This window comes from Crinia signifera, chromosome 11 (genome assembly GCF_055691185.1).
Source record: "Crinia signifera chromosome 11, ASM5569118v1, whole genome shotgun sequence".
In the NCBI taxonomy this organism is placed as follows: domain Eukaryota; kingdom Metazoa; phylum Chordata; class Amphibia; order Anura; family Myobatrachidae; genus Crinia; species Crinia signifera.
In genome coordinates this window covers 80,815,733-80,842,274 of record NC_139227.1, presented here as the reverse complement: position 1 = coordinate 80,842,274, position 26,542 = coordinate 80,815,733, and the positions used below count along the sequence as shown (strand labels likewise).

At 45.1% G+C, this 26,542-nt stretch overlaps 1 protein-coding gene across 4 annotated transcripts in view; it reads left to right on the top strand.

Moving 5' to 3' along the window:
• Positions 1–21,090, top strand: part of DEAF1 (DEAF1 transcription factor) — a 37,390-nt gene extending 16,300 nt beyond the window's left edge. For 2 of the 4 annotated variants that reach the window (XM_083165355.1, XM_083165357.1), the window contains 7 exons: positions 2,109–2,210; positions 5,012–5,138; positions 6,160–6,288; positions 7,927–8,141; positions 11,126–11,188; positions 15,928–16,017; positions 20,380–21,090. In XM_083165355.1, the coding sequence (XP_083021481.1) occupies positions 2,109–2,210; positions 5,012–5,138; positions 6,160–6,288; positions 7,927–8,141; positions 11,126–11,188; positions 15,928–16,017; positions 20,380–20,472 (819 nt within the window). In that variant the 3' untranslated portion in view covers positions 20,473–21,090. The remainder of the gene's footprint in view (positions 1–2,108; positions 2,211–5,011; positions 5,139–6,159; positions 6,289–7,926; positions 8,142–11,125; positions 11,189–15,927; positions 16,018–20,379) is intronic. The other 2 variants (XM_083165356.1, XM_083165358.1) reach the window with 1 other exon arrangement.
• Positions 21,091–26,542: the final 5,452 nt, after the last annotated feature.

Genomic DNA, 26,542 nt, shown 5'->3' with positions numbered 1-26,542 from the left:
AGGTTGAAAGGTCGTTAGTTCGACAGGTCATTAGTTCGACAGGTCATTAGTTCGACAGGTCATTAGTTCAACAATGTCTAGGTCGACAGTGAAAAGGTCGACATGGGGTTTTTCACTGTTTTTTTACCTGAATGTCAACACAGTCGACATGGACACAGTTAAAAGTGCACCGCTACGCTCGGCACACTATTTTATTCTCCCACCACGCTCTAGTGGATGGTAGGGCATGAAATACCACCTGTCGGCACATGTCGGCTCAAAAAACAGTGAAAAACCCCATGTTGACCTTTTCACTGTCGACCTAGACACTGTCAGACTAATGACCTGTGGAACTAATGACCTGTCAACCTAGAACCATGTTGACCTTTTCCTATGTCGACCTAGACCCATATCGACCTTTTCCCATGTTGACATAATGGTGTGGACCTAATGACTGTCTACCATAATGCTGTTGACCAAATGACCGCATCCCATCTCATGTACACACACATATATACATTAGGGTTTTTGTTTTCATAAGCCAGTTAACCTACCAGTATATTTGACCCCATTTTACCCCATCACTCACCTGCTGCTAATACCAGCAGATGAGCGTCGGCCTCCGGCCATGATGCGGGAACGCACACCAGCTCGCCCCGTACACCCTGGGCAGCTTTTGAGCTGAAAGCAGCTTAAATGGCAAAACCAAGCTGCTTTCAGATGAAAATCGCCCAGTGTGTGTATGGGCCTTAAGAATATGTGATCACGAGAACCGCTTTGGGAGGATAGAGATGCGCTGGTTCCATTCAACACTGTCAATCACTTCTTTTTCATATTCCCTTTAAACTGTTTATCTAATATATTGGCAACGTCACTTTTATTCGCTCCTCCAGCAGCCTAAGCATTTTGCAGATAACATTAGCAGCCTTGTAACAAACAGAACAAAGACGTATCACTCAGCACATATGCACATAGCTGCTTTCCTGACCTTCAATGCTCTCTCATACTGTATTTATGGTGATCAGACATTTTACATTTCTCAGTTATGTGTCATGTTTAACATGTCAGGATATGGTGGTAACAGTCCGGCTTATGAAGGCTCAACTGCTGATATCATTAACGTTATCGGCAATAATCTATGGTGATCGATATAGCGCATACACACTGAACGATATCGTTCAGAGATGTCACCCAGCATGCCTCATTGATGATATAGTCAACATTGAGCATGCAGTTCAGACAATAGGGGTGTTGTTAACAATACACGGGAGCGGGCATTGTTAACGCTATTGAGCGCACACACTTAGGGGGGGTATTCAATCTGGGATTCTGACTGTCAGAACATCCCAACAGTGGGATTCCCATGCAGTTTTTCTGTCTCTCGACTGCAACTCGACAGTCGGATTTCAATGTTCCGACCGTCGAGTGTTGTAAAGTCTGTGGATTGGCCGAAAGGGCCGCAAATTGTCGAAAGATGGCTGAGAATTCAACAATCCGCGCCCCTTTCTGGCATACAGGTCCGACTTGAAAAAGAGTCAGATCTGTTTTATCGGAAACTGCCTTCAATGCTGTCCACAGGTGGAAATAGCGTCCGGGATTGAATACCCCCCCTAAGTGTTTTGTTATTGCTTAGAAGGACCAACATTTGTGATATGTTTTAAGAAAATCTTCTAGTGTGTATGGGGCTTCATATGCATCTTACATTGTATACTGCTGAATGGAACTTACAACAAGAGGCTTTGGGCCTGATTCAGAGTGGCTCATGGTCCTGTCTGCGTCTTTATGCAAATGCTGTTCCGCAGTTTCTAGAAACGGGATACCCCTTTAATGCAGGAGCTGCTTGTGCACCTTTGGCGTACTGAGTAAGCGGCTGGTAATGAGCTGATGTCAGCTGCCCGCCCTCTTCCCTCAGAATGCGATGCAGATAAGGTTGTTCTCAGCGACCATCCAATGATGTGGGTGTTCATCCGAGCGAATCAACCAGAATACCCCCTGCCCCATAGCGCGTGACTCTCACTCAGTCTTTTTTTCTAATTGTGCTAAGGAATAGAAGTAGCCTCAAATTATCTTACTGTGATAAAGGGCTCTGCATAGTGTAATGCTGTAATCCTGTGCACCTGTGTTTTCAGGATGGCCTGCTGACCCCGCATGCCGCGTCCTGTACTTGTGCAGCCTGCTGCGATGACCTCAGCCTGGTAAGGGACACATGTCACAGAGAAAGTGCAAGCTGGGTATGTGTGTGTGTGTGTGTGTGGGGGGGGGGGGTGCTAAACTGTTTTATATTTCATTCAAAATAAGAGAAAATGTTTAAACTATTGTACTACGGAAATAGAAAAATATAGAACACAGAAAGGTATATATGGTACACATAATGCAATCATAAACTAAGATGTCTAGCCAAAATCAGCATGTACACAGATCTCATTCTACATTCTAGGCTGTGTATCGGGATGCCAATCCCAGGGCATTTTTTCAATCCCGGAATTCGGGATTGAAAAAGGCCCAATCCCGGGATTGGCTTCCCTAATATTAAAAACCCGCCTCGGCCGCCCTGCATATTTACTTACAGATGCGTGGTGCGGTTGGGTGGGCGAGCCGGGGTGATGGAGCCCGGGCTGGTCCGCTGGTGGGTAAGCGGGCTGGTCTGCTGGTGGGCAGGTGTGCCGGCAGGTGTGCAGGCTGGTCCGCTGCTGGGCGGGCTGGTCTGCGGGTGGGCGAGCTGGTCCGGGGACAGGATAGAGGCAGGCGGCCTGTGCAGCGTGACCTCTGACATCCTCACGATGCGCAGAGCCGCGCTGCCCGGGATGGGAGAAGCCAGGCAGCTGCTGAGCACCTGCTCAGACGCTGCCCGGCATTAGACTGCGCATGCGCAGTCTAATCCCGAAATCCCGGGATTGGAAACTCCAATTCCGGGATTAAAATCCCGGTGTTTTGGGGGCCAAATCCCGGGATCCTGATCCCAGGATTGGCCACCCTAGCTGAGTTTTAAGTGCAACCTGGATGCAGAGTTAAGGATCATGCTGGGGAAAAGGCAGAATTGTAAAGGTGGTTTCCATATGTGTGCTTCAGAAAAAAGCTCCTAACACTATGGGCCAAATATAACAGGGTGTGAGAATCAGAAAGTGAGTTCCCCATTTTTTTAAAGCGACAATCGGTTACATGACAAAGTCAACCTGTTTTTTTTTTCAGTGTAAATGATTGCTGCTTTAAAAAAATTGGGAAAACTCTCCCAAAATCTCTCACTGATTCTCACACCCCATTACTGTACATCTAATTTGTCTTCTTGCCACACTCCCATGCCAAATTCACCACCCTCATTATATTCTCTTGCACTCACTGCCCCCTGTTTGTAGAGAGATCTTGTGTGTTGCTGAAGGCTGTCTTGTACCTGTGACTGGCGGAATAATGCTTTTTACTGAATAGATTTTCTGCACATACACTTATGCAAGACACTAATACCAGCACTAATACCAGCGTGGCTGCCCCATAGTGATTGTAGCCCGTCCCATCAACCTGATGTAGCTTCTTTTTGAACCTTTACATGCGCCCTCCTACACAAGGTTGCTTTACATGTGCCCGTAGCTCTAAGACTCTTGAAGCTCATTTGCGTTATGACATCATCACAGCACCACTACGTGCTTAACATAAGTGAATGCCTGATAAGAGACGGGACCCCATACCACCTCATTGCCCACTCAGGTGCCTGAGACCATTACCAGCCTATCACAGGGGCAGATGTATTAAGTAGCAGCCAGTCATCTTCTAACTTTCATTTTCCAAGCACAGCCTGTAACTTCACAGTTTGGAGCTGATTGGCTGTTTCATTATCACCTTTTGCTTTATCACTTCCCCAGGCTTAATACCTCTGCCCCACAGTAAGGAGCGGCATGAGCAGGGTCTGGTCTGCCTACAGTACGTGTGTGAGGGACCTGCCAAGGCTGGCAGTAGTGCTGCTCATGTATCCAGCTCGGAAGGACCTGAGCCTGAGGGGGAGGGCAAAACTTTGGGCCCGATTCAGACGTGCTCGCTAGGCTGCATATATTCGCTGCCTAACGATCAGGTAAACACCACGTCTCTGATGGCATGCCCACCACGTCACCCGAATCCCCGCACTGACATGCTTACACATCCGCTCGCATGCAGCCGCACAGAGTAATGGGTGATCAATGCGACCCGGGTTCCATTCACTGCTATGCAGATGCCGCCGCTGTGAGATGCTCTCATCTTCCAATGCCACCCCGGCCTCGCCTTCCGATGGCATCACCCACTCGGCTTTAGTGTGGGTTGGGGCGCCAGTATGAAAGCGCTTGCAAGCCGAGTCGCACCCGGATACAGAATCCCGGTTGCTAATGGTGTTATGTTCAGGTCACTTCTGTCCGTCCCATCCTTTCTCCTCCCGGCTATACCCTGTCCTTCTCTTCTGCACAATGGCTGTCCTGTCACTGGCAATGGATGTACGCCCCAGCTCCCACTGCACATGTCCGACGCATGACAGCCACCCGCTATTATTATATAGATGCTGCAGTGTGTTCCTCACCATATGTACATAGAAAAGTATAATATATCTTATTCACTTCACCCAGGAAATGGTCATTAGGTCGACCCCATTTACTGTAGGTCCACATGCATTTGGTCAACCACTGAAGGTCGACACAGGGAATATGTCAACATGGCTAAGCTCGACCGGGTTGGAAGGTGATTCTTTCACTGTGCTTTATTATCAGCCTTCTATTATCTTTGTTTGTTTAATTCTTTATGCTACATATTTTCTGATAACCACTGTTGTTGTTGTTGTTGTTGTTGCTGCGGTTTAAAAAAATAAATATATCATTAGGTTATGGTATCATATACTTTATATTACACCATTCATACCAGCAATCCTCACAACACTTAAATGTAAGTGCAGACTTGTATCAGCCACGTTTTGGTTAATGTATGATGCTGTATGTAGGGATACATTTTATATCATAATTTTGGGCTGTGTCCATATTTAAAAAAAAAAGATATAAGATCTGTTTTTGTCTTCCAATAGAGTGGCCCAGTGCGCCTCTTTATACCTTACAAGCGTCGTAAAAAGGAGGGAGAGATGTCAGCAGTTTCAGCTAAAAAAGATGCAACTAAGAACATCAACCTTCTCCCATCTACAGCAGAAACCACCTGTAAGAACCAGAGAGCCGCAGGGAAGGGCTCTGATAGAAGTGACGGGGCAAATAAACCACAGAGCATATCTTTGATGTGGTGCAGGTTAATGTCATACTCGGGGGGTATTCTATCCAGGATTCCGACTGTCGGAACATCCCGACAGTCGGAATCCTGGACCATTTTCGTCCCGACAGCACATTGACAGTTGGAATTCAATGTTCCAGCTGTTGCGTGTCGGAAAGTCTGTGGATCAGCAATAGGTGAATAGGTGAGTGCCAATGTTTCCTCTGTCGGGAAATATCGGCACAGATTGAATACCCCCAATAATGAGTCTCCCCTCTGGAGATATAATGTGGGGAATTCCACAGGGGCCTTATGGCTTCACGTACATCATCATGGCCCTGTGGGTAGATTCTGGGAGGGTGGTCTAATCTCTGGGGTTGTGGGAAATTTCATGGCCATTCCGGAGGAGTAGACAAATATGAATGTGATCAATATGTAAAGTGTATGAAAAGCTGATTTTATTTGTTTAGGTCTGTAGACAAACTTCTGCGTTCCTCACAGATCAGTTGAATATGGAACCTCTTAAAGCCCTATGGTTGCACATAGTCGCAGGCCGAGACACAGTCTCAGTTGCGATATACAGTACTTTCATTTTTGCAGGATTCCCCGGTTACCTCCCAGAAACAGAGCCTGTCACTCACATTTCAAATATAACCTCCATTGCAAGCCATTGCCACACATACACAGTGTGATTCATAAGCACACATTCCGCATAGGCGCGGACCAGAATCACCCCCACAGAGTCAGACAATAATCGCTTAATTGGAAATACATTCCAATACAGTCCTATCCAAGGGCAACAGAAGTGACGGTCTCTGACTAATATAATAAAGGCACCACCGAAAACTACAATAGCCACCTGCAAAGGAAAAGCAACGTATTTGATAAAAGTTGTTAATGGTGTATTTTTATTCAGTATGTTTTTCCATCCACAAGTACTGTGGTCACAATATGAGCCTGATCTTCCTGTTGCAGTCACTGTAACGTCATCCGGACAGATCACCACCACAGAGTCCCTGGCCTTTGAGAGAGAAGCCACTGCGGAGACCACTACTATCCTGACCGAAAGTCCTGCACAGGGAGATGTGTACACAGGGGCAGCAGGTGAGGGACATATTAGGAGGGGAGGGTGCTTGCCATCATCTAGTTGTTTAAGATGATTTGTCTTATTGCTGTTTCTTTTATCTTCATAAAGCCACAACACCATCACTGACACTGTACTGTGCATCATACCAATAACATGTTTTGCGGTTACATAATCATGGACATTACAAATGAGAACTTGTCCTGAGTACAGGGTTTTCTGTCTTCCTCTGTGTTTTCTTGCTTGCTGCATACTGAGTCTTTTCCCTCATGGCTTATTGCTTTAAATAACTTTGGCAGCACAAATCCTTGGATGTGAGACTTCACAGGGATATATCTGTATATGCCTTAAAGTGCTCAGAGCTCTGCCACCATGAGGTGCAAATTGGCATCAGAAGTATCAGACACACAACTGGAAAACATTTCCTCCGTCACCCCGGCTGCTCCTCTTTGTCTTTCTGTGATTGCTAAAAAAAACAAGGGTTCTTTACTTTTTTATCTCTCGTTCTCGGCTTTTGCTGACGTACCGTACCTAACTTTTATTCAAAGATGACCGAGATCAAAACTGGATTGGTGATGGAGAATATTGGTCAATGCCAGTGTTATCTATTGCTCGATTCTGTCTATAGATGGATGTTCCGGGGTATAGAAGGTATTTTACAATGAACTTGAATATAAACCGCTAATATAATTTAGAGATCAAACGTTGTGTACACACAGTGCGATTTGCACCATCGATTTACAATAAATAGCATTTCTTTCCACTATCTCAGAACGAGGATGCTGCTGCAATGTGCTCCCTCCCACCCTCCGCACAGTCCCTCCTACACTACTAGCCAATACCTGCATCCCGCTTGCTCACAGCTGCTGCTGATATCGGCGGCTGCTGGATCGGCATGTGTGTCCACACCATTTTACTGTAGCACAGATGTTCCCCGCAACTCTGTTCATAATCCTCACCTGCTGCAAATCATAGGTTCCTTGATAACAACAGTTTATATTTATTTACGTTCTACATTCATATGTCGCACACTGGGTTGCACCGATCTCTCTTAGCAGGTGCAAATTATGTTTTTTCCATACAGCAGATGCAAAGATAAGATTTTCCACATCTTTGAGTATGTCCACCCCATTTTGAGTCAGGACGATTTGGGGTGTAAGCTAGAGCAAGTGTCATTGCCATGGCATGGAACCACCCTGACTTTTGGGAATGTCTTGGGGACATGTATTTAAAGCTTTGCTGATACGTCGTTTGTATGAAGACTTTAAGCCTTTTTCAGACCTATCTCCTGCACCTAGCATGGAGCCATTATACCTGCCATTCTGAATCAGCCCCTTTCTCTGTTTGGGCTGAAGCGGAGATGACACAGGACATTTATGCCGTACCTGTTTGTGCTCCGCGTGTGCTGGAGCTGAGCATACGCAGCTACGGGTGGTGCAGGGTCTTATACAACTAACTCCTGCCCCCACATGCATATGACAGGATGTTTGCCCATTGCAAAGTTTGGAGAGGGTTCACTTATGGGTAATTACACCTGTTGTTTGCCCCCAGACATGTGGATAAGGGCTGGGTAACCCCAGGGATTTGTACAACTCTGTGTACGGGTGTGTGTCTCCCCTCTGTGCTCACCGTTGGTCTTGTCTCCTGTTTCTCTGCAGTGTTGTCCTCTCTGCCGGCATTGGCACTCGCACCCAGCACTCCCACTAAGGAATCCTCAGCCGGAGTGATGAATGGGTTGGAGGTGGCGGAGCATCAGAGGCCCTGGCTGTACCTGGAAGAGATGGTGAATTCCTTGCTCAGCACAGCACAGCAGCTGAAGACCTACGTGGAGCAGGCCAAAAGTGAAGCTGCAGCCGCTGCTGAAAGGAAGGAGGTAGGAGAAATGGAGTCCCATTGGGTGAGGAACTTGTGCCAACTGTCACTATTTTATGACATTAATGGGGTTGACCGCTTTTACCAACTGCCGGTAAGTAGTCAGCCCCTCATATACCCCCTCAGTGGTATTGTGCTGTATTGGATTCCCTTTCCAAGCATGCTGACAGCTTACATAGGAGAGAACTGTCCCTGCAGCTGGGCAGGAGACCAAACACTTAACACTGGGCGTGGATTCATCCAGGCAGCGGGCGGTGCCTCAGGTGCTCAGTAAGCAGCGATGTTCACAGGTTACTGAGCCAACCTAAGTTACACCAAATGTCTAGGTCTAGGCAATATGCCGACATGGACAAATGGTCAACACAAACAAAAGGTCCATATGGCAATGGTCAACACATGAAAATGGTTGACATATCTTTTTTTACATGCTCTACCATCCACGTGGACTGTGACCGGGCAGCAACGTGTGTCTACTCCGCAAGGCACCAGGCCCATCATCTCAGAGACCCTGTCGACCTAGTCCATGTCAACCTTTCGGTGGCAACCTATTGACTGCCGACCTAGACATTGTCTGTGAGATGATCCCACGCCTTATTTTGAATTTCATTTGACATTTTTGTCACAAACAATATTTCCAGTAAAATCTGTTAATAAACACAACCTAAAGGTAAATGAATATGAAACATAGAAAACACTGCACCGCCATAACTGCCTTACAGTATGTCTGACACATTCCCTGCACATTACAATGTGGACCCTCGTCTCTGCTATGCTGCAATAAGGGTCAGGGGGTTGTAACCCTTCTTCCAGAACAGTCTTCACCAAGGCATTACCAGCTCACCCTCACCGTGCCCATGACACAGGTCAGCGAGATGATCTGTAATTAAATCCGTAATCCTCTTATGTGAGAGACAGGTCCCTTTGTGGCTGAAACCTGCTGTAATTCCTCAGTGGTTGAAGAGATTGTTTCCCTATACTGTCGTCTTTCTGATCCTGAGCTTCCTCATTTAGTGGGTGTGAGATATCCAGTGTTAGTGAGTTTGCTGGCGAGCACTCTGACCGTAATGCCAACATCACACCAACGCAGCCAAGCCAGGTGCCTTCTGGGAGCTGACACGCTCGCTCATAGCCACATAAACACACATGGGTGTCTGTTCTCGTATCCTCATTGTCAGCAATTTACATTCTCAAGCTATTTAATAAACTTGAAACCTTGTACTGGAAATGTAAAACTTATATTCCTCATTCCCCTCAGTACTAACAACGGCCAGACTGTCTTCCACATCTGTATATACAGTATACATATACAGGTAGAGTCTCCCGTATCCAGAGAGCTTTAATCCGAAATATTCCAAAAAACTTTTTTGTGTGTGTTTCCCCCCCCCCTGCCCCTTTTTTCATACTAACCAAGTCCCCCGATATCTACAGCGGCCTTCAAGGATCTTCTTCAGCGTCTTCAGTGGTCCCACGAGTGCATTGCGCGAGTGTGTGGGCGCACCAGTGACATCACCGGTGCGCCTGCAAACTCGCACAATGCACCCCTGAGATCACTGAAGGAAATCCTGAAGGCCGCCGTGGACGCAGGGGGACGCCGAGGACACTGAAAGACACTGCCGTGGGACCAGGTGAAAAAAAATCCAAAAACCATAAAAATCCCTTATCGGAAATGCTCGTGGTCCGGAGCGTTTCGGATAAAGGATACTCAGCCTGTATTATATCATTTAAAAATGGTCTCACACAGTGTGCCCTGTACTGTGCAGCTGTAATGTAAACCTTGGGCTGGATGAGATTCCCCCGGCCTAAGGCACATGGCAATGAAGTGTATACATCACCGTACAGAAGAAGATGGTTGGGGCTATGCGCAGTGGGCCTAATTCAGACCCGATTGTTCAAATTTGCAGATGACTGAGAGTAGTTTAGCCGCTTCCCAGACAGAAAACCTGCCCTGTGCAAATCTGCGAGAGAATTGCTAAATCCGGCAATCCACTATCTTGTCTCGCATACAAAACTCCCAGTCTGTGCAAATGTGAGTAATACGTCTGACCCTTCTACAACTGAATACGCACATCCGCTAACTCTGAATAACCCCCATACACCGTGCAGCCTATGTGCATCTCACACCATCCTACATGTGTGTAAACTGAATTATTCCCAATCATTCCAGTATTATTTATCTCTGAATTCCAAAAAATGATACACAAGCATTAGGTCGACAATGGGAAGGTCAAAGGGCCGCCATGAGTTTTTCACAGTATTTTTGGCCCTGATTTCACCGTAAGTTGGCATGCTGCTCTTGCCATGCTTCGGGCACTGCTTTTGACAGTCGACCTTCCCATTGTCGCCTAATGCTTGTGTCGACCTTTCCGGTCCTGTTGAGCCATGTTGACCTATTTCATGTCGACCTATAGTGGTCAACTTTAACAATGTCGATCTAGTGCCCATATCCTGTGTACATGCATTGCAAGCCATGTACATTAAATTGGTAGGTGGAATCTGCCTGCTTCTATAAGCAAAATTGCATTAAATAGGGCATATCTCACGGTGTGTACCCTCTAATAGACAGTGGAACAATGTAACCATGCACGGGATAGATATACGGATATCATTACAAGGAAATAAGGATGAAATAGGGCTTAAGAGGAGCAATAGGGATAAAAAAAAGATGCAGACTAGATGGGCCAAATGGTTCTTCTCTGCCATCAACTTCTTACTCTGAGAACTCTTGATGCACACAATAGGGCCATATCTTGATAATTGTAGGCCAATAGCAAACATTTGTAAAGGCTCCAGTGTATCAGCCAACGGTGATGAATGCATATGACACATGTAACTTACACAGAGAAGATAGGCCCCACTCAGCTCAGGGCCCCATAGCAGCTGCACCCCCTGCACCTGTGGCAGTTATGCCTTGGACCCTACTCTATGTATAAATCGGTATATTTTATCGTTTACTCATATTGTAATGGTATCTTTATTTCTCTGCAGTTCCCCAGTCATCTGTTCCAACAAGCAGAGGAAATAGATGGGAAACACGAGATTTTGCTGCGGGTAAGATCCACTCTTATGACATGTAGATATCTTTCTATTTCCCTACTTAAGCCTGTATTCAATGAGCAGCAATGCACAGTCTCTGTGCTCTGTGGCTGTGGACATCACCGCTGATTACAGTAACCCAACATCACAGACTTTCCACCGCACCTCAGGGGTGTCTGAGGTAAATCTGTCATGTTGGTGGTTGGATCCGAACATATAGGGGCCTATTCAGACTTGCACGCACAGGTCCGAATTCGGCCCCTGTCTGATGGTAGGGTTACTGCACATGCACAATTTCGGTTTAGGGCCATGTTGCGAGCCCCTTTGGAAAATGTCTCCTATGCTAAGGTGCTCACAGCCTGACTGAGAGACGGGTGGAGTGCTGGGGTGGACCCCTGGCATTTCATGTGCGTGCCCACAAAAATGGTGGGAGTGCCCGGCCATAACAGATGTTCCTTTGCCTGCTAGGGGGCGGGTGCATGATGTTAGCACCCACTCCGAACTCGCTTAAATCCATGCAGCTGCCAAGTGGCTCCTGGGTCACCTGGCGGCTGTGAACGCCGGGAGAAGAGGAAAGATCATTTGATGGCAAGTAACCATTGAATGACTTTTCCTCTGTACAGGCGCTAGCACATCCATTCGGAGCTCTGCATAGGGGCAAGGACGGGAGGGGGGGCTGAATCGGGCCCATAGTCTGAAAGCCAGCAACTCACTTCCTGCTACCGCCCCCTGCCTGTCCATCATTATGCGAATGCCTCAGTGAGTGTATAACTCGCCGGAAGCGTTCGCTCCATGAGCACTCCTCCACCATCGCCTGTGCGAGGTCTGAATCAGGCCCCTTTGGTTTTATTTGTCTTGAGAACACTCTTTTCTGTAGTGAAACTTTACACTATAACATTGTTCTTTTCAACAAAACCCCTGGGTTCATTAGTGCCACTTTAGCATGTACTATATATGTGATCATTGTATTTCTACTGAAAAATGACATGTTGAAAAACACGTTTATGAATATTAATAGTGGGGTCTATCTTTAGAGTGTGTGTGTGCACACAAAGCATTTGACGTGTGACAGATTTATGAATGTATCGTCATAGCAGAGTCGCACCTCCCTCCTTTCTTGCTCTGCATCTCATTACCTCTCGCTATTTTAAGGAGTCTTTATTTCCTTTACCTCACACTCTGCCCCCCTCCTCCCCCTCCCCCCCCCTCCTCATGCTGCCTGCTGATCTCCCCATAGTCCTGGCATGAGAATATATGCTGCACTTTAGTGTTCTGTGACAAGTTATCTGTCTTTGTTCAAGCTAATTTCCTAATCCTGTCTAATTGCTAACAAAACTATTATTTGTCTTCTTATCCCTACTATAATTATGCCTGTTCCTCTCCTTGCCTCATTAGTTCCGTCATATAGATAAATGTTATTGGTCTGTATAAACTGCTGTAGACTAGAGTAGTCATCGCTTCTTAGGAACACACATGTACAGTATTATATGAGATAGCCTCCTTCTGTTGTGGGCAGAATACAAATAAAATATAAAGGTTTGAGCATTCGCTGAGTCTTGTCCCCATATAAAATGAGATGCTTTTATTTAGGCCACAGTTTGCCTATGTGGCTTGTTCTATGTCACAGCAGGGGTTGTGTTATTACGTGTTACACTTACAGTAATAGATTTTGGAAACATTTAACCATCTGGTTTTTACTGAATGATATTTTTATCTATTGCCTTTTTGTGTAATAAATCAAAGACACGAAAGCTGTCGTGTGAGAGAATCTGGCTGTGACAAGCTGTGTATGCATGGGGACGTGAATCAGTGGAGCTGGAAGCACAGCTGGTGCTATGCATTGTGGGTAGTAACAGGTCTGATTCTCTTTTTGTGGTAACTAATATAGAAGAAGAGACGAAAGGAGAGGAGCTATAAGCATTTACACTGATTCTGAGTGACTGTATTTGCGGCCTTATCTATTATCTAATGCTAATGTCGGAATCTGTAGGGCTAATGTGGGGTTTGTGCATGTGCAAACAGAATCCCTGGCTTACCATTGCTTTTATGCTGGCCATCGCAACAACATCAGTGCCAGCACTTGCACCTGCACCGTGCTAACTGCAAGTGATTCCTTGGAATCCTGACTGCCGATGCTCCGACAGGAGGGCGAGAGCAAAGAAGACACTTGCGGGCTCGCTGTGCTCGCCATGCTACGGGCTTGATGGCTCGCTACTCCACAGGTTCTATTCTCTCTCTATGGGGGTTGTGGACCCCCACAAGGGACAAAAGCCCCTGTGAGTCAGGATCCCCCCCCTGTCGGAGCACTGGCAGTTGGGATTCCGGCACCTCTTCTCTGTACTAGAGACTGCTGCCTCATCTTCTCACTGGTCACCTCATTTTCCAGTCTTGGATTTCTCCCAGGCTGATTCTAACCTCCGGAATGTCCCCCTACACCTCTTAACACTTTCATACAACCTCCCAGCTTTAAGCTGTGCTCTTAAAACTATTATTTTATTTCTTTATTAATAGTTTCTTATATAGCGCAGCAAATTCCATTGCACTTTACAATTGGACACACAGCTAAACCTACACTAGGTAAGAGAGGTAGGAAGGTCCTGCTCGTAAGCTTACAATCTATAAAAAAATACGCATTATTACGAGGATAGGTGCTATCTATTGCATAGTTGCCCACTGGATTGCAAGGGTTCTAAGTGGGCTGCTTGATATCACATCACGGCAATGATGAACCAGGGTCAGAAGAAAGAGAAGATATGTGGAGGATATGTGTGGCCTCTACATTGGGGATATAATTGGATAGAAAAGCTTATGATGGTGGAGTGAGCAGTTCTGGAATGTGATAAGCTAGCCTTAAGATATGAGTTTTCAAGGAGCACTTGCAATGGTGCATGGGAGCGAGTAATGAGTGTGGATGAGAGACCTAGATCTTGGGAAGAGCGGAGAGGATGGGTTGGGAGATATTTTGAAATCAGTGAAGAGATGTACATTTGTGTAGGTTAGTTGGTGGCCTTATGTGGGAGTAAAAATATTTGATATTGAATAAGGTAGAATACAGGCAACCAATGGAGGGACTGGCAGAGTGGATCTGCAGCCAATGAACATCTAGCAAGGAAGACCAGCCTAGTTAGAAGCTGCATTCAGAATGGATTGTAGTGGTGAGAGTCTCTTCTTGGTAAGACCAGTAAGAAGACTATTGCAATAATCAATGCATGAGAAAATAAGAGCATGGATTAGAGTTTTTGCAGTATCTGGGGTAAGATATGGTCATATTTTGAATATGTTTTTTAGATCCATGTAACATTATTTTGAGACAGATTGAATGTGAGGAACAAAGGACAGTTCTCAGTAAAGTATAACACCTAGGCGGCGAGCTTGTGGGGTAGGATTGATTGTTGAGTTCAACAGTGATATAGATATCAGGTTGATAACTTCTATTGGCCGGTGGAAATATAATTAACTAATGTTTTGAAAATGTTAAGTCTGAGTTGGTGAGATGACATCCAAGATGAGTGGACAGAAAGGCATTCAGTGACTTGGACCAATACAGAAGGTGACATGTCTGGAGAGGATAGGTAGATTTAAGTAACTACTGCGTACAGATGATACTGAAATTCAAAATAGCTAATTAATTAACCAAAAGGTGAGGTATAGTTTGAGAAAAGCAGAGGACCTAAGACCGAGCCTTGCGTTACTCCGACTGACACAGGCAGCGAAGAGGAGGTGGAATCAGAGAAGCAGACACTGAAGGAGCGATTATATAGGTAGGCTAGGAACCAAGAGAGGGCAATGTCTTCAAGACCTAGGGAATGTAGTGTTTGTATGAGTAGAGAATGATCAACAGAGTGAAAAGAAGCAGAAAGATCTAGAAGCGTAAGTAATGAGTAATGGCGTTTGGACTTCGCAGTGACCAGATCATTTGCTACTTTAGTCGGTGCTGTCTCTGTGGAGTGTTGGGACCTAAAGCCTGACTGAAGTGGGTCCAGTAAGTTGTGTAAATTAAGATAGTGTGAAAAGTGTCTCTCAAGTAGTTAAGGAGGCATGAGAGTTGAGAGATGGAACGTTTGTTTCACAGTGTTAGGGTCAGAATTTTTTTTTTTAGAATGGGAGTAATCACTGAATGCTTGAACGTTGCAGGGAAGATCCCAGTAGAGAGTTAGAGAGAGAGAGAGAGAGATTGCAGATGTTAGGTAAGGTTGGGATGAGCACAGGATATATATATATATTTACTTACTTGCAAGGGTACAGGCTCAAGGTGAGAGGTAGTAGAGTAGCAGGATGAGAAGGGTGTGGATACTTCATCTGCATCTGTAGGATCAAACTTTGTATTCTATCTTAACCGCTCTTCTTGTAACTCCGCAGTCTCTGCCCTCTGCCCACACATATCCCATAGATTGTATGCTTTTAAGATTGTCATCTCTTTTATGCTTTTGGTACAGTCAGTACAAATATGACCATGGACATTGAGAAACTTTTGAACAAACTGTTCCGGCATTCAGTGAATGACAGGCGGATAGATTTGGTATAACATAGCTAGTAATGCTCTGTGCTGGAGGACAGACATAAGGCACTAGTCTCTTCAGTGTTGTCACCTATCTTAGTAGAGGTTAATGGATACATGAACTTCTGACCACTGTGTGTTAGCTGGATGACACTTGTATGTCAGTTAATCCTGTTACATGAAGATGATTTATATGTTGCTATTTAGCACTGTCTTCTGACACCATCTCTATGTCTATTTACCCTTTTGTATATAGCAATCCTGTGTGAACTGTGGCAGAGAAGCTCTTAATGAATGTACCGGCTGCCACAAAGTTAATTATTGCTCCATCTTTTGCCAACGCAAGGTAGGAAGTATCTCATTTATATGTGTGTGAGCGTTGCTGCTGGACAGGCTGTACTGTTCTGTGCACAAATAATTCCATATTCATTCAACTATGTATTTTAGAAACATAGGGTGACATTTTAATAGGATGCGAGGTACTTGTTTCCTAGCACGGCCACAATCGTTAGTAATCGTGTACCTTAAGTTAAGGTACACGACTAACGCAATGGACCCGATTTCCTTTGAAATCAGGTCCATTTTGCCGGCAAAGGCAAAATCGCGTTGATCTCGTCGGTCGCGCGCACTAACATGGCCCGCGACGCGACCGACGTGATCAACGCGATTTTGCCATAGGGTTTAATGTTAAAATATTTTTAACATTGCAATCGCGTTGATCGCATCGGTCTTGTGCCATTATAATGGAACAAGATGAGATGGACACGATTAGCAACATTTTACATAGCAAACAATGGGAAATGGGCCAATATGGGCCATTTCTCATTGTATATGCCCCCGTCATGGCTATTAATTAATGCCCCCCCATTGTGAACGCCACCCCACGATTGACGCCAACCCGAAGCGTGGCGAGCCCGCGTGGGGCGGCGGTACGCGTCCTCCGACCTTATCATACCCCTACTATCCACGTCGGCGTGGAGTTGAGAATATAAAGTGTGGCGAGCGCAGCGAGACACCGAGCCCGAAGCGTGGCGAGCGGGCGCGTATACATGTGAAGTTATGCGCGTCCCCTTGCGGGGCTCGCTGCGCTCGCCACGCTTCGGGTTGGCGTCAATCATGGGGTGCCGTTCACAATGGGGGCATTTGAGCCATCAGGGGGGTTAAAATTGGGGTCTGGGGACAATTTTACATTGAATCCAATGTAAAATAGGGTCCCAGGGACCCTATTCACATTTGAATCAATGTAAAAATCGGGTCCATCGCGTCGGTCGCATCGCATGCGATTTGGTCCCATGCGATGCGATGGACACGATTTTTCCAACCCGATCAAAATCGGTGTGGCCGTTCTAGGAAACAAGTACCGGATGCGATTTTTAGGAACTTTCTGAAATTGCACCTTATCGCATTTTTTTGCCTGAATTCAACTATTTAAAGAGATGCGAATTTGCGGCAAAAATGCATAGGCAGGGATCCTGGGGACCCAATGAAGGGGTCCCCCCTCCAGAATTTCCCAGCCCATGCTAAAGCCCGGGGCTGTCCCCGATGCTCCTGGGCGGTGGGCACCAGGCTGATTAAATGTGTAAAAGTGGAAGAAACTATTGTGTATTGTTGTGGAACTACAAGTCCCAGCAAACCTGCACCGCATGCAGGGACTTGGAGAACTGCAAGTCCTAGCATGCAGAGCATTAACGGGCCTGATGGGACTTGTAGTTCCACAACAGTACAAATAGTTAAACACACACACCAGAATAATAAAACAGAGCCCATTCATACATAAACTTACCTATGTTGATAGTAGTTCAGTCCCCTTGTCCAGTAGAATCCATGTGGGGTTCCTGTAGAGAGAAAACATACTCATGTGCCGGCTTCGGTGCTTCTCCGGGACCCCTACAATGCTGTAGACACAATGTTCAGCCATGATTGGCTGGTGAGCGGGCTGTGGGCGGAGTCACAGATGTATACAGAATCAGGCTTGTATATACAGCGTTCCAGGGGTCCCAGAGAAGCACCACCTGCATGCGGTGCTGGCTTGCTCGGACTACAATACAACAATAAACAATAGTTTCCTCTACTTCTACACATTTATCAGCCCGATACCCACCGCCCAGGAGCATCGGGGACAGCCCCAGGCTTCAGCATGGGCCGGGAAATTCTGGAGGGGGACATCTCTTCATTGGGGGGGGTCCCAGGATCCCTGCCCATGCTGACCGGTCAGGGGGTGAATGCTTTGGCCCGGGGGACTTGTATAAAAAGTCTCCCCACGGCTGTGGCATTACCCTGCTGGCTGGTTGGGCCCGGTGCTGGTTATTGAAATACGGAGGACCCCTACTTATTTTGTCCCCCGTATTTTGGGAACCAGTACCGACCCTTGAGCCTGGGGCTGGTTATGGTCAGGAGGGGGGGACCCATGACGTTTTTTTTTCTCTTTCGGTTTGCTGCACTGCAGGTGGGGCAGATGTTACATGTGCAAAGAGAGTTACATTTGGGTGAGGTGTGTTCAAACTCACATCTATATTGCAGTGTAAGAATATAGCAGACGGTATTTACCCTGCACAGAAATAAAATAACTCACCCAAATAGAACTCTCGCTGCAGATGTTACATCTGCCTCACCTGCAGTGCAGCATGGTTTTGTCCATTATAGAAGGAGATTGCTTTTGCAAACCAACCTGAATCCCCCCCCCTTAATACATCACATGCCTGCTCTTATACTTATTCCATAAAGTGTAGACTGCTACGTATGACATCAGTAATGTAATATAATACATTGCAAGTTACATTAGTATATTAATAAAACCCAGTGAACTATAAACAGCTGCGGTGAATGTTGATGTCATCATTAGTATCCAGTATTTAGAAATGTTATTTGGGTCACATGACATGGGTAACATATAACACCCCTGGAAGCTCTACAGGCCCCTGCTTTATGTTTAAATGTATACTTTTACCATGCACCCTCCCATTGTAAAGTGAAAGCATATAACAGCTATATTGGAGCTCTGTGAAACATACACACAGACGTGTCCTCATACATCTATTCTCAGTGCGGCATGCAGTGCAAGGTGCCTGTTGTGAGTGAGCGGGCAGGTCCTGTCCCGTCATTGGAGCATCTCTTTTTTTTTGGTCTGAAAAAGCATTTTAATTGCAACACAATGCATCCAGGACACACAATAGGACCGCACTGATTAATGTGATATACTGTATAGCACTTGTATATTGTATGTGCCTGTATACGAAGCAGAACAGAACTTGTACATTGAGCACTACGTATACAGATTCAGAGACTCTGTTGCACATACAGTATATATATATATATATATATATGTGTATATGGGTCTTATATCAAAGTATTCAGCATGTGCATCCTAGTCACATTACATTGTGATTTAGACACATTTTATGCAAATAAGATGGTATAAGACTCTAATGCGACTTGTAAGATCCACTTTATTTTATAGTAACAGATCTATTATTAGCATTAATATGTTCCAAATGTTATGGTAGTTTAAGCCTTATATGAGTATTATCGTGTATCTACAGTACCTTACTTAGTAGTAGTAGTAGTACGTTTATTTATAAGGCGCCGCAAAGTGTCCGCAGCGCCGTACATAGCAAACAATAAAAACAAATTACAAGGTAACGTACAGGGTGTGTTGAAAGATACAGTATAAATAGGGGTATAGCTGGTAGAACTAAAATCAGCATCAGTTCAGAAGTAGGTGTCAAAATTGTCAAGGAGACTGAAGATGAAGTAGAGGAAGGGAAGAACAGGACAGGAGCACAGGTGAGGTAATGAGGTAGGGTGAGTACGTGAGGAAGGAGGGCCCTGCTCATAAGAGTTAACATACTAAAAATAGGTGGGTGGACGAACGAAATACAATAGGATAAGTAGGAACGGAGGGGAACGGAGGCAGGATAGGAGGATCAAAAGAGGTTAGGAGGAGGGATAGGCTAGTCGAAAAAAGTGGGTTTTGAGGGAGCGCTTGAAGGAGGTAAGGGAATCAGATAGCCTGATGGGTGGCGGGAGGTTGTTCCAGTGCAGGGGGGCAGCGCGAGAGAAATCTTGGACACGGGAGTGGGAGGAGGTGATTAGGTGAGAGGTCAGTCGGCGGTCAGCGATGGAGCGAAGAGGACGGGAGGGAGTGTGGATAGAGATCAGTGAAGAGAGGTAGGGAGCTGTGGAGGAGGAGAGAGCCTTGTAGGTGGTGGTGAGAAGTTTAAAGAGAACTCGGAAAGGAATGGGGAGCCAGTGAAGAGATAAACAGAGGGGGGAGGCGGAGGTAGAGTGGCGGGAGAGGAAGATGAGCCTAGCAGCAGCGTTAAGAATGGATTGGAGAGGTGCGAGGCGGGTGAGAGGTAGCCCAGAGAGAAGGATGTTGCAGTAGTCAAGGCGGGAGATGACAAGAGAGTGAATGAGAATTTTGGTCGCGTCAGTGGAGAGGAATGGTCTGATGCGTGAGATGTTGCGTAGGTGAAAGCGGCAAGACTGTGAGAGAGCACGAATGTGGGGGGTGAAAGAGAGGGAGGAGTCAATGATGACACCGAGGCAGCGCGTTTGGTCGGTGGACGTGAGCTCGGTTTCACCAATGCTGATGGAGATAGTGGGAGAAGAGGGGATGTTCGGGGGATGGAAGATTAGAAGTTCAGTTTTTACTTAGACCGCTTTGAATTGCAGCACTTATCTGCATCTTGTATTGGTTCCTTTATAGGACTGGAAAGATCACCAGCACCTCTGTGGTCAGGCGTCTGCCTTGTCTGTTCATGCTGAGGAAGTTCATGTCACAGAGAAGGATCCGGTGTGAGGACGCTAGAAGTGTGCATGTCCTGCAAAGAACCTTTAATATTCTGTTGACCAAAAACTGAAATATGGTGCGTTACATTATATTCCATCCAGGACATGCAAGAAATGAATGAGTATGAAATACATCTGGGAAGAGATATTTGTCAGATATACAGAGGACCTTGTATTAATTAACATTATAATGATAAACAAGTCGTACAGTGCTGTAATCATTATGGTGCCAATATACCATAAATATGTCAAAGGGTTATACCGTTCTGATACTGGCAATGGGTTACATAAATCCAACATGACTAGCTGACTAATGTGCTGCTTGGACTATCCTGAATTAAAGTGGCAATGACATTAGGCTACCTTAAATCTGCTATTGTCAGCTTGGGAAACTCAATATAGACATAAGGGGGGAAATTTACTAAAGGAAATTTGTAAAAAAAAAATAGGTGTATTTGTATCCAGAAATACACTTATATTTCACATTTACTATTCCGAAAATACGGCAATTCGTAGTCATATTGATGTGCTACGAATACGAATTGCCGTATTTTCGGGATAGTAAGGTGTATTTGTATCCAGAAATAGTAAGGTGTATTTGTATCCAGAAATACACTTATTTTTGACATTTACTATCCCGAAAATACGGCAATTCGTATTCGTATAGATGTGCTATCAATACGAATACGAATTGCCGTATTTTCGGGACAGTAAATGTAAAAAATAAGTGTATTTCTGGATACAAATACACCTATTTTTTTACAAATTTCCTTTAGTGAATTTCCCCCTAAATGTCAAAAATAAGTGTATTTCTGGATACAAATACACCTATTTTTTACAAATTTCCTTTAGTAAATTTCCCCCAAGATATACAGTACTGCGACTGTGTCTGTCAGCTGGAGGAGTGTGTCCATATGTTTATGTAGAATGTGTGGTCAATGGTGTCAGTCTATAGCTGATACTGTGTTTACAATGCTCATTTTAAAAATGTATATATTCATTGTACAGATATGTATTATATATGCAAGAATAACAACAAAGTATTATTTTTTATCATAACGCTGTATGTGCTAGTATGAGTCTGCGTGCAGCAGCTGCATTACTGAGGGTGGTTAATAAACTGCACTGCAAAATGTCTCTATGTCTCCTATTTTTGTGAATCTGTCCCAGTAACTGTCATGGGTTTAGTGGCAGGGATACAGTGGAGGCCTTCTGGATCTCTAGTGTGGCCACCGTTGTATACAGGTGGGATGGAGCATGTGAGACAATGCAGGTGAATCAGGAAAGTGACAGTTTGCACAGGTAGTAGGGAGGAGCTGAGGAGAGCGAGTGTCCAGCAGATTACAGAGCGGGAACCTCTAAGGCAGTGTTTTTCAACCAGTGTGCCGTGGCACACTAGTGTGCCTTGAGCTGTTCTCAAGTGTGCCCCCAGATCTAGAGATGCCCAAACCCATTTACAGCCCCCACCAGTTCAAATGTCATTTACTGATCTCTTCTTTTCATGTAAAGGGCCAATGTATTTTATTTTTGTTACCTGTGGAGATCAGTGTGATTGTTATTAATGTGGGGGCCAATAGGTTTGTTTTTTCCTGTGGTGGCCAATGTGTTTTGCCCTGTGGGGATCTCATGGTGTGCCTTGGCAATTTTAAAGTCCTATTTAGTGTGCCGCAAGGTAAAAAGGTTGAAAATCACTGCTCTAAGGGCCAGATGTACTAAGCATCAAAAGTGATAAAATGGAGAGTAATAAACCACCAACCAATCAGCTCTGAACTGCCATGTGACAGGCGGTGTTTGAAAAATGACAGCTAGGAGCTGATTGGCTGGTTGTTTTTCACTCTCCACTTTATCACTGTTTGCAGCTTAGTACATCTCGTCCTAGGTGACTAGTGGCGAAAGTGGAAAGTGAAATGATATAAAGCAGAGGACAGAGTACATGATAATAGCATTACTCTACATTACATGGGAGAAGGGCTTGAGTTTTGGTGCCACCCAGAACTGTCTTCTGGACTGGCCTATACTTATCGGGACACATCAACGTTGTCCTTGTGCTGAGTTCTGCATCTCCAGGTACAGAAATGTCCTCATACATCTTTGCTGTAGTCACACCAAACAGTCTCTCTTGGTAGACCAGGCCCGGTGCGTCTGCTATGATGCAGTGGACAGGGCTATTTCCATGGGAGTCCTACTTGCATCATGACTAAAAAAAAAAGACACCCGACACCAGGACCATATTAACCAGGGGTGGGCAATAAGCAGCCCTCCAGCTGTTGATGAACTACACATCCCAGCATGCCTTGCCTTAGTGTTGCTATTTGGCCATGCTAAATCCATGCAAGGCATGCTGGGATGTGTAGTTCATCAACAGCTGGAGGGCCGCTTATTGCCCACCCCTGATATTATTAACAATGAGGTGGATAGAGCTACAGGTACTGGCCTCCGCATAAACAATAGGCCTATCATGTTCATGACCAGACACCCAACTGCCTGAGCTGCCATAAACCACGATCTTAGAATTGTATTTCTATTTTCCAAACAAAATGGTGCCATGTTTGTACTTTTACATAATTAGGGAGACAATGGGGGCTACATATGGCGTCCACATGCCTACATGCCATTGGCCTCCCCTCCTCTAGTTTTCATAGTAGACTCGAACATTTTAATGCCAGGTTCTGTATCTCCTGCTGCATGTCGTATTAGGGCTAGATGTATGAGGACACTGTACATCCTGAGTAATGGCATGAAAGGCTTCACACATACTGATGGAGCCTTCTTCAGCTAGCCTTCTATGGAAAGCCATGGTGAGCCATGACTAACCAAGGCCTCAGCTGCAACACAATACATAGAACAATACAGTAGGGGATTAGCAGAGGATTAAGTCCTCAGAGAAGCTTCTTTTATTGGAAGTGGTGAAGGTAACATGGGGTGAAAGTAAAGTGGTAGATGTTAAGTCCCTGATGGGGATTTCTTGCCAGCTTCTTTACACAACTAGGCACAATGCCAGGTTACAGAAGCAACTCCTAAAAGCTTGAGCATGGACCTTGATGGAGACTCACCACTCCAATGCCAGGGTGTATTTTTTTTGCAGCAGTCACATTTTTATCCCAGTTTGAACGCGTCAAGCAAGGGAGCGGCTGTGCAATTCCATACAATCATGAATCAGGCCCTCATTTGCAAAACTTTTTTTACATTAAAAGAACACATCTAAACTTGCAGCCTAATCCTAACCGCACCCTCTTAGCGCCTAACTCTCCCCCCTGTGCAACCTAGCCCTAACCCTGTACTTCAATACACATAAAATAAAACATAAATATAACCAAGAATCCAGACCTCCAGTGCAGATGAATATTGCATTTCCCTCTGCACCAGTCCTACCCCTCTTGGAGGGTTTTTAGACAAGTCCTTTTTTTTACTTGGTTATATTTAATGTTTCATTTTATGTGCATTGGAGTGCCTGCCAATAAATCGTTTCATTTATGATTACCTCGTGTGGAGTAAAGATACCTTTATGCGATTACAACTGCTACAACAACAGTGAATTGGGTTACACCAGGGCTGGGCAACACCGGCCCTCCAGATGTTAGTGAACTACACATCCCAGGATGCTTTGCATTAGTTTTGCTATATGGCCATGCTGAAACTGATGCAAGGCCTGCTGGGATGTGTAGTTCATCAACATCTGGAGGGCCGGTGTTGCCCAGCCCTGGGTTACACCCTATTGTCACTAAGAGGGATAAAGATACCTTTACATACAAGTTATTTCATGTCACATTGTGAGTTGGGGGTATGACCCCTCCCTAAAGATACCTTGATGTGTGTTATTTTTCTTTGTTTGATGTGAGTTTGGTAGGACATCTATCAAATATATAGCTGGAAGATTTCTTCATAGACACCTTCTTAGAATTTCCTGCACTGGGGTGTTCGATACCATCTAAATTGAACCACTTACCTGACCATACTACACTAAGTTATTGTTTCATGTTTCTTATGTTTTCCCGTGACATCATGATATAATCACGGAGTGGCATCAGAAACGTTTCATAATTTTAATATTCATAAATAGGGGACGTTAGAAGCTGTTTCCACCTGTCATCTACTATTCCATATTGCATTGTTATTGAGGGAAAGTGATCCTCGACTAGGTGTTGTACAGCGGCTGCGCTAGGAGTGATTTATTTGCATTCTTTTCCTCTAGCCCTAACCCTCCGTCTAGTGCATAGGGAAAGGTAGGGTTAAAATTGCCATGGTGCATCATCGGACCCCCACAGTGCAAAACCCATATGAAAAAAAGGTACTTGTTTAGTTTCACGGCGCCCGATATATCGGATGCAATGATTTTATATAGTGTGGCGAGCGCAGCGAGGGGACGCGAATTACTGCGCTCGCCGCACTATATAAAATCAACTCCATGCGTAGTGGATAGTGGGGTTATGAACAGGTAAAAAATTGCATCGCATCGATATATCGACCGATATCGCATCAGATATATCGGGCGCCGTGAAACTAAACAAGTCCCGAAAAAAACAATCACACTGGTCTCCACAAGTAACAATAATAAAATACATTGGCCCATGAAAACAAGAGACCTGTAAATAACAGGTGAACTGGTGGTGGTGGCTGTTAACTACTGTAGACATCTCTATCTCTGGTGGCACAGCTCAAGGCACAGTGGTTGAAAAATGCTGCTCTAGTGCCTAAACCTAATCCTGCCTATCTGCAGCCTAACCCTCCATGGCGTACTTACGAATGGGATGCCGACAATAAGGATTTTGGCACCACCATTGTCAGGATTCCAACGCCGGTCTGCAGACCAGTGTTGGGATTCTGGCATCAGTATTCCAACTGCCAACATCCCGACTGCCAGAATTCTAACCATATCCCCATTATACAAGGCAGCTGCACGGAAACATCAGTGACAAGATCATTTAACTCTAAAACAGTGACTCCTATATGAAACAAGTCTGGAAGCAAAATAAAATATAAATTTAGTTATGGATATATCAATTCAGTTATGTGGATAGACATCGGAGACTTTATATTATGTAGACACAACCAGAAGTGGCTAGTGTGGCAGATGTCATCAGTGTCATCACTGCTTATCATTACACCAGTGTAATACCATAAAGGTATATGTAGGATGTATAATCCAGGTTTAATTGTAACACAACCTTATTGTACTTTGCCTGAACTTGTTCGCCCTATTACCTGGACTCGTCTGTCCCTGTTGCCTGGCCTTGCCTCTCCCCGTTAGCTGGCCTTATCTGTCTCTGTTGCCTGAACTTGCCTCTCCCTGTTGCCTGGCCTTACCCCTCCCTGTTGCCTAACATCTGTTCATGTTGCCTTAGCTGACCATGCCTCTCCCTCTTCTCTCCCATGCCTGACCTTGCCTGTCCCTGTTGCCTAACATCTTTGCCGCTCCCTGTTAGCTGACCATGCCTCTCCCGGTAGCCTGACCTTGCCTGTCCCTGTTGTCTGGCAATACGGACATACAACAATGTGTATCTTCTGGAAAAATACTTCCACACAACCTTAGTGCACTTACTAAAGGAAGTCCTAACTGTTGCATTCTTTCTTGTACCTTGTATTCACATCCAGTAACAGAGGAAACGTTTTTTTATTATTAAAAAAAAACAATGTTTATTGAACTATACAAAACCGTTCCCCTGTTCTGCATCATTGTAGAAGCATACATTCTGGCAGTACTGTATAGGGCCATTGTGTGACAAAACCATATAGTGTGTTTCCAAGATCCCCACTAAGATGAATAATATCATTGTTATGTGGCTGTTGGGGCATGTGTTTCGGCTCCCAGGGTCTGCACAGCAGAGAGAGGTTATGTTTGTAGAGTTAGCAAGGTAACCTTAGTACATACTTCCACTGACGGAAAGCCCTTCACAGCCAAACTTTACTAAGATATCTGTATTATAATTGTATTACTTTACGAGTCCTGCAAAAAAGTCAGAATAGGTGATCTCATTTAAAGTCCTACAGACCAAAATTGGGGTCATGGAAACAGCAGCCAAAGAGGTAAAAACTACATCAGAAGATTGCCCATATCTATCGTTTCGTCATCTCAATTTGCA